We start from the raw sequence: 16490 nt of genomic DNA, 5'->3' as shown, positions 1-16490 counted from the left end.
GTACAATGCATTGTATTGTACTTCACTTTAATGTATTGTACTGTACTGGTCTGCACTAAACTGTTGTGTAATGTACTGCACCCTGTACTGTAGCCTCTACTGCACTGTCCTATACTGTATTGTACTAGACTCTACTGAACGGTACTGTACTGTATTGTAGGGTAGTGTACTATAATGTACTGTATTGTAGGGTGCACTGTATCCTGTATTGTACCCTATATTTGACGGTACTGTATCTTACCGTAGCCTAGTGCAGTCTAGCGTTGCTTGCTTAGCTTAGCTGAACAAAGCATAATATAGCGCCATTCTCTAAAAACGAATGAGAAGAGTTCAAATGATCAAAAGTGTAACGCACAAGATCTTTATAAATCTAAATGAGTGATGACTTTGCATAAATGTGTAAAAACACTAATTGATTGCATGTTAAATAATCGTTATTACTAGGGGCAGTGTGCATGTATGGCTTAAATGACGTATATAAATATACATTGGTGTTGTTTATAGAGGAAAATGAAGGGTTGGAAAGGTAATAATGAAATAATAATGGTTGTTAGTGATACTAGCGTCAGTTGCCATAGACCGGCATTGCACCAATGTGTTCTCTCCCCATTGTTACATTGAAGAAAGAGTTATTTAAATAGAACCAAATTTTAATGGTGATGCCGTTGGTACATTTGAAAGGCAAGTAACGAACTGTGAGTGTAGGGTAGTGTACTTTTGTGTCCTATAGTGTACTGTACTGCTCTGTAGTGGACTGTACCGTAATGTATTATACTGTTTTATTGTGTACGATATTGTACAGTACCATACTGTATTGTAGTTTTGTGTAGGCAACAGTAGTGTAGTGGAATGTCCTGTAGGGTACTGTACTATAGTGTACTGTACTTACAGCTTGAATAAGTATTCCTATTATTTATTCATTATAATAATACTTATTATTAAGTAATCAAAAGTAATAATTTGTGAGTGTAAAGTCAAACATTGTTTCTCATACATATGGTATTTGTATGTTTCTCATACATTGGGTATATATACTTTAGTTTTCATACATAATTGTCATGAATTACTAGATTATCCAATTAGGTGGAGCCGACCAATGAGAGTAGAGGTTGCGAGAATGTGACGTCAAGTGAGAAATCGAAACGTGATTGGCTGTTGAGTCGACTTGGTGGGTGAGGCTCGACGGAACGTTATTTTGACCCCAGTATTGGCATAGTTGTGGTGTACAAGTTAGTGTTAGGGCGTGATGTTACTCTGAGCTGGTACCCCGTTACCCTTTGGGGTCGCTAGGGCTGACAGATCCCCTAGGTTACACTCATATTGTACACCCGCAAAACGCCAATACATAGGGTCAAAAATATCAAATATCTATTTTACTGCTGCCGTATATACCCTCTTTGGGGATATATATAGGCAGTTCATTTTAGTCCTGATCCCTAATCAGTATTAAAAAATGTATAAATATGTATTGAATTGTACCGTTATTAATTTCAGGGCTATTGAAGTGAATGAGGTAATGGTTGGAAGAGGCATCGCTTGAAAGGAGCCTACTGGTGATGCGGAAATGTGCAGGAGACTACCGTTGTGATGGGACCAGTGGTGGACCGATGAATCAAGTCTTAGACGATGCAGAGCAGGTGGTGGTTGCAGATGTCGAGGTTTGGCTAGATGTGGTACTTGAGTTAGCAGATAAGTTTCAATGAGTTATTGAATACCTAGTTAAAGTTTGAGGCATGTTAATATTTTATTAGGATACCGCACAAAGCGGTTAAATCGTGTTGAGGGGTTCTTTAGTGTTTTAAAATTGCAACTGGACGACCACCTAACTTCAGTCAGTACATATTAATAAATAGTATTAGGGTGGTCAGAGGGTGTAAACCCACAAGTAACAGGTGTTTACTATCCAGGTTGTATGTATGGGTTTAAAATATGCATTTGAAATGAGCAGGTACATCAAATTAAGTTTGAGTAGGTGCAGGTTGCAATTAAAGATATGGTATATGCATGATTGAATAATTTATATTTGTAGCATCGGGTAACTGTTGGCTTGTTGCAGGTAATACCGGACTGATTGGCAGGACCCCTGGGCTGTCTGGAAGTTGAATAGTGAGACGCTTCAACTTCATTATTCGTGAACACTTGGCAGTAAGTGTCTGGGTATTCTTGTAGAGTTTTCTTGGATAGGTTGTAGGTTTTGCCACTTTACTACAGTGTAAAGGTGACTGTTTGAATGTCACGGTGAGGCGCCAGAGTAGTTATAAGTTAATTGTGGAATTTGACAGGAAGGTAGTTTTGCAAGAATTATTGTTCACGTTGTGAAAGATTTAATAATGAATTAGAAAAAAATGTTAGTGTTTGATAACCTCATCGTTGATTATTTGGAAATGATGATAATTTAGTCAGTGTCGCATGTTGCAGGGAGAAGTAGCTGCAATAACAGAAAGTAATAAGTGTTGCTATTGGGAAACGATAAATTGAATAGAGCGGATGAGTGCATATAAAATACCGCGAAAGCCTCATAACGTCGTTGGATTAACTGTACCTTACATAAGTGTTACTGCCAACGTTAAATTAACTACTTGCTTGAAGTGTACCGGGCTTAACGAATTGGTAAATGTTGAAGCGATTCACTCGAGGTCCAGGTAAGTAAATTTACGTGATGACAATAGGGCGTGGTGGACGGCATTTGCTTTCATTTGTTAGGTTGGAAAATGTAAAACAAGGGATGAAGGGAGTAGATTGGCGGCATGCAATAGTTAAGTGTGTGGGTGTTGTGGAATAACGGAGTTGGAGGTTGATGGTACGAGGTTGACATTGAGGTGCTGAAATAAGTGGCAGTTTGACAACTACTACAGACATATCGGGGCCCTCATAGCGAGGGGTTTAATTTAAGTGCAGAGCCTTAACCTGTGAAATATAAAGTTGTGTAAAAGTGTTGACTTTCAAATCGTTTTTGTCACTATATAGAAAAATCTATAAGCAATGTTGCGCTCTTCTCGTCCTTCCCACCTTCATCATACTCGAACGTTTCCGGGCCTTGGACCCTGATACGCCCAGTGCCCCCTCCTCTGTTCCTTTGAGTTGTCTACCGAAGGGTGCCCCTCCTGGTTCTCTGTCTGGGGGTTCCCCTTCTTTCTACTGGGTGTCATGTCTCTTGTGTATTTTCCTCGTCTCCCTTCGATCCTCCTTCTCCATCTATTGTCTCCCCGCCGCCTGTTGGTGGAGGCGGATGTCCATCGCTCTCCTAACGGGCGTCGTGTGTGCTCTCGTTCAGCTTCTCCTGTTGAGACGCCGGAATCAGTTTCCCAGTACGTAGTCGCTGGGACACGTTAAGTCAGAATTGTAAGCCTGTCTCCTGTCCTCCCTCCTCCCCGGCGGGTAACAAGGCTTGGCTTTGTTGCTGGGCCCCTACTTTTGGCTGTTGCTCCTTCCCATCCTATTTCAGTGGTTGTGCCCCCTGTTCGTGCGGTTGGTGTTGTTCACCAGCTCCCTTTTTATGTTGGGTTATATCGCGTGCAGGATTGTCTTTCCGTTCGTATTTCTAATGTTTCTCCTGGTGGTGTGCCTTGTTTGGGCCCCCACCCCCTGTGGAGAGTGCCTCTTCCACGGTTTTGTGCATACTTGACCCGCATCACTAAAGGTTTTACCCCTCGTACGGTTCTAAAACGTGTTTTGCTTGAGCACTTCTCATTTCCCCCTCCGTGTCTGTCTTCACCGATGGGTCTAAGTCTGCGGAGAGTGTTTGGTAATGTTGTTTCGTTTACCTCCGGAGACTATCAGGAAAAACAAGTGCTATCATCTTTACAGCACAGCTGTATGGTATGAAATGAGCGTGCGGATGTTTCTGGTGTACATTTTTGTCAGATCCCCCGATCTTGAAGTTGTTTGGGTACTGCTGCTCGCAGAAGGCTTATTGACACTCAGAGTAAACTCATTTACGGCTCTTAAGGCAGTTTCTTTGCCTAAGTATTCAGCTCTTAACATGCTGTCGGAGGGCAACATAGAATGGACATAAGTGTAACGGACTCGGTTACCATCCTTATAATTGGTGTCAGTCTGGAGGCAAGCATGTTGCAGTTAGGCCTTAAGACCTGTATTTTATAAATGATTTATTGTTTTATTTATATATTGAAATATTATATGCATAGTGGTCATATAAATATTGATTGTTGGCCTGTTCTATTGTTTTATATTAATTTTTTTGTAACTAAATCAAATACATTATTACTGGCTAGATCCCTCCCCCTTGATTAACTTGTGGCCTTGCTCCAGATGCGGTAAGTTGTTTCCCCACGGATTTTGTTTACCTGTTATTGTTTTCCCGCAAAAGTTCTGGTGGGTTTGGTTGCTACTTAAGTTCGTACAGAGTAGTTTCGTAGAGGGATTTGTTTATCTTCGTTTGCCCTGTAGTCACTCCTATTCCCTGTGGCAGTGTTCCTTTTGAGAGTTTCTAGAGGGTATCACCCTGGCTTTATCCATTAATGACAGTTGGGCAGTTCGCTTCCGGAAATGTTCACCTCCCTGAATATTTTATTCTATAGGATTCTTCTGTAGAAAAGTGGGAGCACTGCTTGAGACTAAATGCCCTTTCCTGCACTGGATTGGATTGTACTTTGCCTCACTTGTGTATTTTCTTTTATAATTTGTGTAGATATGGAAGAATGTATCGATTAGAAAATGCCTAACATTACTAAAAAATGCAAATAGTTTAATGTAAGGGAGAAGTGAATGTTGGTTGTAATTAAAAAAAAAAGTTTTGTGTAGTTACTGTATTTGGATAGAAAATTCAAATTTTTAACTTGGTGTTCAGTTAGTAGGGCATTTATCATAGAATGAAAAGAAATGTATTTAAATTGTGATGTTAAATTTTAGAGGAGATGAGTTGTAATAACTGGAAAAAAAAAATAAAAATTATTATTAAAAATGTAATGGACATAAAAGGTAAGTATAAAAATGATGTATTGGGAATTGCAAGTCACACTGTTACTCACATGTGTCTAGAGTCGTACAGTACCTGTCTATTGATAGGGTAACCTTAATATTTTTGTGATTGCATTATGACTATTTGTCCAAACATACAGTACTGAATTTATTTATAATTATTGATGGAAGATTGAGCCAGTCAATTTCTGATAATTATTCTTGAAGCATTTAGTAGTGTATTATTCCATCTGTGTTGCAGTGCTCTGAATAAAGTGGTTTTTAGCTTGACATATTTGACGAAAGCTGAATTTGTTGTAATCTACAGGCTGGGAAGATGTACACAAAAGGACAGATGGTGTACCCAGACAAGAGGAAGGGTTTGGTGTATCTGTACCAAGCAGATGATTCCCTTATGCATTTCTGTTGGAAGGACCGTGGCACTGGAACAGTTGAAGAGGTAGGACATTTACTTAACTTGAAAGGCAAGACAGTTTTATCTTCAGAATAAAAATATTTGTGAATCATTGTAACCATAGTAAGCCAAAAGTATTCTATGTGGCTATCAAACAGGTGAAATAATGCAGGGATTGTGACGGACAATCTTATATTAAAAGTGATACTTTTTGTAGTTCAGTATAAAATCTAACCCAAATTTTATTTTGCAAGCAGTTGCATGTATAGATTGTCAAAAGCTTAATTATTTTTTTTTTTAATGGAAATGTGGCTTGAAAGCATAAATTTTAAAGAAAGCTGTTATTTTTCAGGATCTGATTATTTTCCCTGATGACTGTGAATATAAGCGTGTGTCACAGTGCACCACTGGTAGAGTTTATGTACTAAAGTTTAAATCGTCAAGCAGACGACTCTTCTTTTGGATGCAGGTAAAAAAAAAAACGTGTACTTGTATATGACATTGAATTTGTGGTTGTTGATAAATTATTACAGTAGGGCAAAATGTATTGGTAAGTAAAGACTAGTAGTTTTAAAGTAGAAAACTTTTAAGAAGAAATTAAGTACTGTAGTAGGTGTTGAAATTTACAGCAAATGACTCGATATAAATGAAATGTAGCACATCATGAACTTCCACATTATTTGCGTACTTTAAGGTTTTGCCTCCATAGGTGGTAAGATTGCTGAAGTAACCTATGGTAATTTATCTAATGTGCCGAGGGCTAGATGGTGCATTGTGAATTGGTGTTTACAGTAATGTGCTGGAAGGTAATGCACCATCTATAGCATATAATAAAACATATACAGTATACTGTACAGTATAGACCATTCTGGTAATCATACCTAAACAGGTTGTATTATAAATGGAACACTTTTTGTTTTTACTTTAGGAGCCCAAGACGGACAAGGATGATGAACAGTCTCGCAAAGTGAATGAACTACTCAATAATCCACCAGCTCCAGGGTCACAGCGCCCATCTGGTTCAACTGCAAATCCTGCCCTGGGATCTGAAATTATCAATTTAAGGGATTCTGATATCCAGAATCTGTTTGGGAATATTTCACAACAACAGCTGATGCAGATCTTGGGAAGTGGAATGTCCAGTTTGGCAACACTGCTTGGTCCAGGGTTAGTTTATTATATAAATATGTATTAATTGAGACAACGTTGTATAAATATTTCTTTAAATAGTTTATTAGCAAGCTTGACAAGATTTTAACCAGGAGTATTAGTGAACTTAACAAGAGTATTGAAAGAAATTTGGCATGTCATTTTAGTGTAGAAAAGTATAAATACTGTAAAACTAAACACAAATATTGCAGAAACGCTTTCAGACAGCAAGTAATTTGAGATTTGGGTATCATTTTCTATCAAGCGTACAGTATTTGTTGTAATTTGAAATGCTTCGTTTGATTGGTTGAGAACAGAGGTTTGGTCTTTCTAGTTTTGGTACAGAATTTGCCGAGTACTATAGAGCTGTGTTCATAATGGCAGATATGTTAAAGTAAATAGTGTTGTTTAAATAATGTGTTGGGATATATGTTTTCAAATATGTATTTTGTCTGTTGGGCTTGTACTGTTGTACTTTTGATCCTTCCCGTTTTTGTTTTTTCATGGAAAAACATCATAAATGTTGAACCCATCTTTAGGAGTATTTTTAGTTGTTAAATCATAATAATTGGTTGGCATTTGTATTTTCATATATTTGCAGTAGGTCTGGCAGTGGTGGGGGTCGAAGCGGTAGTGGAAGTAGCAGCTCGACTTCTGCCACAACAACAGCTTCCACCACTCCAGCTGCTACCACCACCCCAACACCTGCCCCTACCCCTGCTCAAGGTATAGTAGATCACAAAGATGTAAATGTGCTTGTAGACACTATAGAAATTAGTCTTAAACTTTAAACTCGCATCAGCTCGAATCCTGTTCTAAACATTGGTACAGCACTGAGAACAGCGATGGTCTGGCATCTTTGAGGGGGTCAGCATTATATTACTGATATAAGTGGTTGGGCCCCCATTCCCTCGCATGTCTTTGTATCCGAGTTCTTGTGCAATAGTTGTCCCTACTGTGTGCTTTAAAATATATAGTTAGTGACTTGGTGTGTCTTCCTATTAATGAGCATATCTTACTGTTGTAAGCAAGTAGAAACATTGAGTGAACATGACGTATAGAGTGGATAACAACTTGCAAGAATTTTGTAATGTTTAGGTTTTAATTAATGTCTCTTTGGTTTAATATTGTATACTGTTGTTTGTCTATAGAAAACCCTTTTTAAGTTGATCACCAAGAGACCTAAAACTTTGAGTCTGGTTACACATACCTGAACACTTGAAAAAAAATTCACTTTACAAATAAAATGGGTGAAGGCGCATAATTATATTTTATTACACAATATTTGTATGTTAATAGATACAGCATTGTAATCTGTAGTTTTTGTTATACAATATTTTATATTTTAATCCTCAAAGTTGTCATACAATAATCTCAAATGCCAGTTGTATTGAATTTTAACCTAAAATGCCAAAGAATACAGGCAAAATGTATGGTTACTAACATTGCAGTTGAGGAAAGTAGCTCAACAGCTACTATTGTTTGAGTAGGGCCTTCCTCGGTGAGTACCCAAGCCTGGACCAGGGCTCACCTTCAGTTGCAGACTTTCATCTGCATAGTGACAATGTAAATATAATGTTGTAATAAGGAAATAAGTGACCTTATGCAGACGCTCGTCTGAAAATAGATACTGCAAGTCTTCGTGTAGATAAAATTAATTTAAAAAAGGAAGCCAAAGAAGAATGTCATTGTGGAATAGCTGAAGGTTTGTTTAGAATATTTCCAATTGTTGGGTAAATGCCACCAAGGGACAGAGTCTTTCATTAGGGGATTATTATTGTTGAAAAAAGTTAGTTATTTATGTATATAATTTTTCAGATTCTGCTAGAGGTGGGAGCAATAGCCGGGAAAGTAATAGTACCACTCCTGGGAGTGGCAGTGTTGTGCCGATTCAGTTGTCAGATTTACAGAATATCCTTTCTGGGATCTCTGTTCCACCGGATGTGTCAGGTTCACCCAGGGTTGCAGGTAAGACAAGTTGCTAGTACTTGTATGAGGGGTGTTTGGTGAGAAATGACGCAAGGTCTTCAGTTTTGAAAGGAAATTATTTCCTAGCATCAAAGTTCTTTAAGGAGATGGTTTTGAACTGGTAGGGTCAATAGGTATATTAGGAAAGTAGTGTTGTGAATTTATCATAAAATTAGAAGTACATTAAGGTGGAAAGATAGGTTGCAAGAAGAATATTGGGATTTTTATACCAGTAGGGTCTAGGTCTGGCTCCGATACTGTAGGCAAAAAGATAATGTTTTTGAAGTATTGGCAAAAGTTTTATCACACATTGTAAGAAGGTTAAGGGCAAATTTGAGAGGGATGAGAAATTTACATTATTCAATATTATCTTTCATGCTGTACCTTATATATTCAGTCTTTTTCCAAAAGTTCTGTCCTGTTATTTAGTAAATACTTTAAGTTCTAATTTTGATAGACATTCCCTGGTATGATTAACAAGGAAATTATCACTTGACGCTTTTCCTCATGTTGAAAAGTGTGTCGTGCCCTTTTACAGAAGGTTTTAGTGAGCAATACATATCATAGGTGGTCACACATTTAATTGATACCCATTGTAAGAATGGGTATTATTCATTATCATTCCGATAAATGTACCATAAATATTGATTGTTGTATTAGTAAAGGTTTGTTTTTCCAAAAGTGGATCTGAGTTCGGCCATGACTGCAGAAGCTCTTCAGCCAATCTTGACCAATGAAGATTTTGTGAATCAACTTCGTCCTTATCTTCCTGCAACATCTGATGAGTTACCTCCTACTGAACAACTCCGAGGAACAGTCACTTCTCCTCAGTTCCAGCAGGTACAATATGCTTTTCTGGGTTTAATATGTAGTATGTATATTAATAGACACACCTCGGTTTACGAATGCCCCTCTTTACAAAATTTGTTTGTTACGAGCCCAATTTCTTTGTGAAATCCGAATCGGATAGCAAACTTTGCCTCGGGTAAGAAAGTTTGTTGATACGCGTATGCCCGACCTAGTGCGTGGTGGCACAGCCACTGCGCCTCGGTTTACCAGTGCCTCCCGTCTAGTGACAATGATGCTTGAATTCTTTGTAAAGAATTATAGTATTTTGTTGGGTTTTGAACATAAATGGTTATTATATATCTTGCCATGGGTCCCAAGAAAATCGGTGGTAAGGTTCAACATAAGAAAATAGTTGAGTTGAGACAGTGGAGGATGTCCCTTCCTCATTAAGAAAATGTGTGATGTATGGGAAGAAGTGCAATTTTTTTTTTTTTAAAAACTTGCTCAGCTAAAGCTGTAACCGGCCATTGCATTGACCTTTTAAATGATAATGTGATGTCTGTAGTGAGACAAGTGTTAAAATATTGGGAAAAGCAAGCTGACATGGTCAACAAAGATAACCTGGTGGTGAACATACACAGGTCCATCTAAGTTTTTGCAAGGTGCCAAGAATACAGTGGTTTTGTAATTTGATATCTAAGGGTGCCGAGGTTAAATAATTAACAGGTTGACTTGTACAATTCATTGGTCTAGAGTTGACGTACATGTTAGTGACATAAGGATGTGTGGAATGTTGTTTACATTTGCAAATATTGTATGATTTTGATGTATACCTGAAAATGGGTAATAACTACAGAATGTTAACTAAAATTTAATAACTATTTTATCCAAAAGGGCTAAATGTTGTGTTATTGAAGGGAGTGATCACATTTTTACGAGTTTGATCATTCATTTTTGCCATGTTTTGGCCAACTTCACTGTGAAATTGAAATGTTACCATTTGGTATGATGGACAACTAGTAGGAGAAGCGGTGTATAGAGATTGAGAACCAATCTATTGATGGAAACATTTATAGTATTTATGAGGATGCAGCTCTTAAGAGTTTGTCAAAGGTGGGACCATGAGTGAATGAGGCTATTTGACTTTCCCATGGGTGAAAATTGTAGTTTTAACACAATATTATCTGTGATATCTTAAGCTTGTTCCATTTAACACTTTAGGAGATAATGTTTCCGAATACAATTATCGCACAGAGGTCTACTGAATGACGATTAGAATTAGGAAATATTTATTTGTGGAGATTTATGTATATTAATAATCACAATATGGAAATTCATATGAAACATTTATTTTGAGGGATCCATAATAGGCAGGTTCAAAGTTGGAAGGTATCACTCAAAAGGTCATTATTGTTCATATAAAAGCAAATACAATATGTACTGTATTTAAGTTGTTAATGGTATTTTCAGGCTGTGAGCTTGTTCAGCAGTGCCCTTCAGTCTGGGCAGTTAGGCCCTCTCATTAACCAGTTTGGTCTTGGAGAGGATGCTGTTTTGGCTGCCTCGTCATGTGATATGGAAGCATTTATTAAGGTTGGTTGCGTACATTGTATTCACTATCCGTTGGACAATACCTCTTAATAAGACTGTTCCTCTAAATATGTATATAATGTCTTGAGAAAATATAAGTAGAACAATATTATATTTTGGGCTGGGACATTTACAAAGGTGTCTTTGGAAGCAAATGTTGTTTATAAGCATTATAATTGTTGAAAATATAATTATAGATTAGAGTCCTTAGTATGAAAACTTTATATGGGAGACAACTTTGAATGAAAATTTAGTTTAAAATGAAAACTGTGAAGGTGAATTTTCTGTTGGGGGAGGGAGGGGGGACATTTTTTGGTAAACATAAAGCACTACTATTCTTGGATTTAGTAGTTGTCACCACGTTTGGTAGTAATGTAGAGCGGACACATGTAGTCAGTACGGTTCGCAGGAATTGTATGTGCTAGTTTCGTTGAAAAGTTACTATTAGAGTTGTCTGAACCTTTATATAGATACCCATCTCCCTCTTTGCACGTCTGGGTATTTACCGAGTCTATATAACCAGGTCTGGGAGTCGTCATCGGTCCGTGAGGAGTGGCTCGGTGCCGCTATACTCCTTATACGGAAAACGGGGTCTCTTGGGACACCCCTCCCTAAGAACTTCTGTTCTATTGCCCTCACAAGTTGTCTGCAAACTCTTTGAATGAATAGTCAGTGTTCATCTGGTGTGGTTCTTGAAACACTTTCACCACCTTTTCCCTTCAGAATTTGGTTTTTGCAAGTGCCGCAGCACGACTGATGTCGTGGTGAACTTGAAGTCTATATTTGTACTGGTTTTTCTGCGAAGACCTCTGTTGTTGATATCCTTTTTGACCTGGAAAAGGCTTATGACACCACCTGGAGATACCATATTGTTTCTCCACTTCGTTCTTTTGGCGTTGGTGGTAATCTCCCTCTCTTCCTCCAAAGGTTCCTCTTTCTCGTCGTTCCTTTAGAGTGAGGTTTGGTGCCACTCTCTCTCTCTGCCTCTCTTTGGCCATACGAAGGTGTATCCCAAAGTAAAGTAGTGTTCTGAGCACTACTCTTGTTCTTGTTTCCCTCAATGGTCTTGTTTCCTCTCTTCCTTCTGGCGTCTTCTGTGCTCTCCATGTTGATGATCTTGCCCTGTGCTGTCAATGTTATGAATCGCCCCTCCTTCACTGGCGGCTTCAACTTGCGATTGATGATATGCCGTCTTTGGCCACCAATCATGGCTTTTAAGTTTTCTGCAAGTAAGACTTGTGCTATGACTTTTACTTGGAAGCGTGTCGTTCTTCGTCCTTCTTTGTCGCTTTATGGTCATTCCCTTGTGTGCAAAGATTCCGCAAAGGTTTTTGGGTTAATTTTTGACACTCGTTTGTCTTGGTCACCCCATATCTCTTTCCTCCGAGTTTAATGCTCTAAGGCCCTTAACCTACTTAAGGTTTTGTCCCATACTTCTTGCGGAGCGGATAGGCGCACGTTCCTCTTTACTTTACTCTCTCGTACTGTGTAAAGTCGATTATGTTTGCCCTGCTTGCTTGTGTGTTTCTCATACGCTTTGCCGTCTTAATGGTTTGCACCATACTGGGTTGTGCCTTGGCTCTGGTGCCTTTCGTTCGACTCCTACCCTCGGGTTGTATGTTGACACTGAATTCCTATCTGTCCAGGATTGCCATGATTGATACTGTCTTCGCTACCTTGCGCAGTCCTTACAATACCCTCACTGTTGCGTAAGTTGTGCTTTGAATTTTACTCCTCCTGTTCCTCCTGTCCCCCTTCATCCACCTCCGTCTTTCTGTTTGGTTATCTCGCCAGCAAAATTCTCTTGGTTAGTATTACCAATATTTTTCCTAGTGTTCCATCCTTGCCCCCCTGTGGAGGGTGTCCCTTCCTAAATGTTGTAAATCCCTGACCCACATTACTAAAGGTTTTACCCCTCCTACAGTTCTGAACTGACTTTTCCTTGAACACTTTTCTTCACACTCCCGCTCCAATTCCATCCTCACTGATGGGTCTAAGTTTGCAGACGGTGTAGGCCATCACATAAATGTTATTTCCTGACCACACTTACAATGTGTAGCCTGCCTTTGGAGACTTGGCATCGTCATGGCAGAACTTTATGCCATTCCCTATGCCCTGCTTTCCGAGTGTCCCTTGCAGTCAGTTGTCCCTCGATAGAATTGTTGGTGAATCGGATACATTTGATATCGTTGGCCTTGTGCGTTTTTGTTCTCATATTGGCATCATTGGTGATGTTTAGCGCCCTCTGATTATTCCGCACATTTGATGGTGCTACAAAGCTTTCCCGGTTTGGTGCCTTCTTTTGATAATCATTTGATAATTATTTACTCTATATAGATGCACATGAAAATGTAGGTTGTCTTACCTGATATCATAGGTTACTGTGATATCCTTCCCAGTGATGTTAATTGAGGTCATGGTGACCTGACCACATGTTGCTAGGATATTTCCAGGTGTTTGGTTAGTAGCAACAAATTAAATGGTGGCGTATCGCCCACACTATACAATAGAATACAGTAATAAGCTTTTGTCATCTCATCACATAACTAGACATTTGATACTTTGCGTCATAATTTTGAATTGCCAATATGGATACATAGTGACAGTGAAATATTGTTGATAATAAAGAGAACCGATTATTTGAATGTTTAAATAATGACCAAGTGTTTGGAGAAATATTCCCAGTTTTAAAAGTAGATTTAAAAACTAATACACTCTTGATAGTGTTTAGTTGTCGATTTAGTGTAGTTCATCGCCTGTAAATACAACTAGGACAGTAGAGCATACATGATATATTGTATTTTGACTTTCAATAAAAGTCATGGTACTATTGAATGAATCATCCTTCATAGATTTTATTTCTTACTTTCAGGCCTTGGGAAAGAAGAAAGGTAAAGAGGAAGGCAGTAAGAAGGAAGAAGAGAAGGAGGTTTCTGATAAAACCAAGGATCAAGATAAGGATGATGATGATGCCATGTCTGTTGACTAACTGGTGTCCATGGATATGTTTGCCTTCAATTTTATATCTTGTTTTACCATTGGATACTTATGCCTAGATTTGTAAAGGGACCTATGACCTCAATGTGGAATTGCATGTCAAAGATATTCCTTTAATATTTATCAGTTAGGAGATAGTGATGAGATGTGCCATTATTACAGGAGTGTACTGTCAGCATCACATTTTCATTATTGTATTAGTTGATTTGTAATGTACAAGTTGGGATTTTTGAATGTAGTTTTGATAAGTCTGAAACAGGAGACTAATAGAACTCATTAAATAATATACGGCAACATAGTAGTGTTAATAACCTTTCTTAATATTACTGTGCACACAACTGTATGGTTTGATACTTAGAGTTACGACCAAGATTGTAATACGTAGTTTTATGTTTTGTATATGTACATGGACTGTAGGCGTTGATTTGTAGTGAAATCTCGTGGGATATGGTTCAGTACGTACAATACATAAATTAATAAAATATAAAATAAATATGAAAATAAAATAGATATGTTCTAGATATACATCTAGATTATATATATCTATTTTAGATGCATGTAGATTATCAGATATACATATCCAGATTACATTATATATTGATAATCTAGAATATATATCCTAGATACATATATAAAATAATTATCCTCTATTAGAATATGCTACGTATCCTAAGATATGTAAGGTATTTATTATAGGTATATAGTTAGGATAATTATTGTAGATATAGGTAATGATCCTAGCTCTATACGTGTGTGTGTGTATATATATCTAAAAACTCCACCCGAGAAGTGACTCGAACCCCATACCAGTTGCGTTGCTCCTGGCAGTATGTACAGGATGCCTTAATGCACTTGACCATCACGACCGTACATAAGCAAGTGATAGCCGAAGCTATTTGAACCACTTCCCCACTGGCACTCTGATGTTAATCTTGGGCATATGATTTGATCAAATTGCCTCATTCTTTGGGGCACAGGTGAGGAACACATGCTAACAACCCTGAATGGTCCCCGGGACTATATGCAAGTGAAAACTCGATTGCATATAGTCCTGGGCTGACATTGGGAAGATGGTCCTGGCTGGACTGTACCTCGTGACTGTTCCTGGACCTAGTGGGGCATGTGTCGCTTTGGGTGTGCGGCTGGAGGCCGTTGTGTGGACTTTAAGTTGAGATGTGAGCACGAAGCGTCTTGCACGTTGTGTATTTGTGCGTATTTTGCTATGTGAAGAGAACAGAGAAGGCAAGCAAAGTGGCAGAAGTTAGGTTCAGGTAACGTACAAATCCCCTAGCAAAATTAAACATTATTGTACATCAATAAAAGATATTGAATAAAATAGAACAAATTGAAGGCAAAAATGTTGAATATTGAATAATAATCAATATTAATAACAAATATTTATTAATCAATAATCTTCGATAGTAATGAAAAAAAATATATTGAATAATATTAATATTCAATAGTATTATTGAATAATAAGATTTAAGAATATCAATATTGAACAATATTATTGAATACTAGGCAAGGCGTTGGTGAGCCACAGCAACCTTCCTTGTCCCCTAGTCTTCCCAACCATTCCCAACTCCCTCGTCCGATGCGTTCCCAAATGGTGTGATGTTCCCATCAGAAAATTGGGAACATGAAGTGATGTGATGTTCCCATCAGTGAAATATAAGAATTTAAGTTAAAAAGTCATGAAAATATGGGAAAACAAATATATACACGAAATGATCGGTATGGTAAACAACACAGCTCAATTCCAAGGCAAATGACAAAATAATGAAATCCAAATGGATATAAATCAGAATGTATGAAAAATCCAATTATCATTGCAATCAGAAAAATTGAAATGTAATTTTAACATATATTTAGTATAACGTGTGTTGCTTTGACATGGAAGAGATTGGTGGTGTTTTGAAGAAAAGCCTAGTTTTACATGTCACAGGTGTGGCATCTATATAGTAGGTATATAAAAAAAGACGCGTATATTGGAAGTCAACGTTGTGTCAAAAATCAAGGCAATCGGTAAAGAAGTTAGGTTGAATAGCGGTCATGCACAAACGAACATTTCCATTTATATAGAGTGAAGAATAATATGAAATATTATTCTAAAAGTAGTAGGATTTGTCATAGTATTGTAGGTAATTTCTAGTAGAATGTTTAGGGGAATCCTAGTTGGATTTTTAGTGAGATTCCTAGTATTATTTGTAGTATGTTTCCTAATAGTTTGTCTAGTATGAATTGTAGTATGATTGCTAGTATGATTTATAGAGATTTGTAGTACGATTTATAGTGGATTTTTTAGGAGCATTTGTAGTAGGAATCCAAGTAGACTTTTTAGATGATTTTTAGTTGAATTTGTAGGGGTTTCGTAGTGGGATTGCTTGTAGGATTTATAGTAGGAATTGTAGTAACATTTATAGGTGATTTTTGAGTAGAATTGTTAGGGGAATCCTAGTAGGATTTTTGGTGGTGATTTCTCGGGTAATTTATAATATTATTTTTAGGGGAATTTGTAGTCGGATTTGTTTGGGAATTTTTAGTAGGATGTATAGGGGAATTTGTAGTAGAACAATCTTCCACGGTACTTGTATGTACAATACAGTACAATGCATTGTATTGTACTTCACTTTAATGTATTGTACTCTACTGGTCTGCACTA

General features: G+C 37.7%; 1 protein-coding gene across 8 annotated transcripts; it reads left to right on the top strand.

The window, feature by feature from the left end:
• The first annotated feature begins 1191 nt into the window (after positions 1-1191).
• Positions 1192-14122, top strand: LOC138349649 (proteasomal ubiquitin receptor ADRM1-like). Of its 8 annotated transcripts, XM_069318278.1 has the most exons (12): positions 1192-1229; positions 1495-1637; positions 2057-2145; positions 2419-2642; positions 5249-5380; positions 5688-5804; positions 6264-6502; positions 7086-7210; positions 8303-8452; positions 9135-9292; positions 10712-10834; positions 13704-14122. In XM_069318278.1, the coding sequence occupies exons 5-12, from the start codon at positions 5258-5260 to the stop codon at positions 13818-13820; spliced, it is 1152 nt and encodes a 383-aa protein (XP_069174379.1). In that variant the 5' UTR covers positions 1192-1229; positions 1495-1637; positions 2057-2145; positions 2419-2642; positions 5249-5257; the 3' UTR covers positions 13821-14122. The 8 variants fall into 8 exon arrangements, with proteins under 8 accessions (XP_069174379.1, XP_069174375.1, XP_069174378.1 ...); XM_069318274.1 differs by lacking the exon at positions 1192-1229 and having other exon boundaries at positions 1236-1637; XM_069318277.1 differs by lacking the exon at positions 1192-1229 and having other exon boundaries at positions 1236-1658.
• The last annotated feature ends 2368 nt before the right edge of the window (positions 14123-16490 follow it).

The sequence above is a fragment of the Procambarus clarkii genome, chromosome 90 (assembly GCF_040958095.1).
Source record: "Procambarus clarkii isolate CNS0578487 chromosome 90, FALCON_Pclarkii_2.0, whole genome shotgun sequence".
Classification (NCBI taxonomy): Eukaryota; Metazoa; Arthropoda; class Malacostraca; order Decapoda; family Cambaridae; genus Procambarus; species Procambarus clarkii.
This window is presented reverse-complemented; position numbering and strand designations above follow the sequence as displayed.

Excerpts from the sequence above, each read along its gene's own strand:
- LOC138349649 (XM_069318278.1), top strand. The coding sequence starts at position 5,258 with ATGTACACAAAAGGACAGATGGTGTACCCAGACAAGAGGAAGGGTTTG. Across the intron at positions 6,503-7,085 it reads GCAACACTGCTTGGTCCAGG|TAGGTCTGGCAGTGGTGGGG; the intron begins GTTAGTTTATTA and ends ATATATTTGCAG. Across the intron at positions 8,453-9,134 it reads AGGTTCACCCAGGGTTGCAG|TGGATCTGAGTTCGGCCATG; the intron begins GTAAGACAAGTT and ends TTTTTCCAAAAG.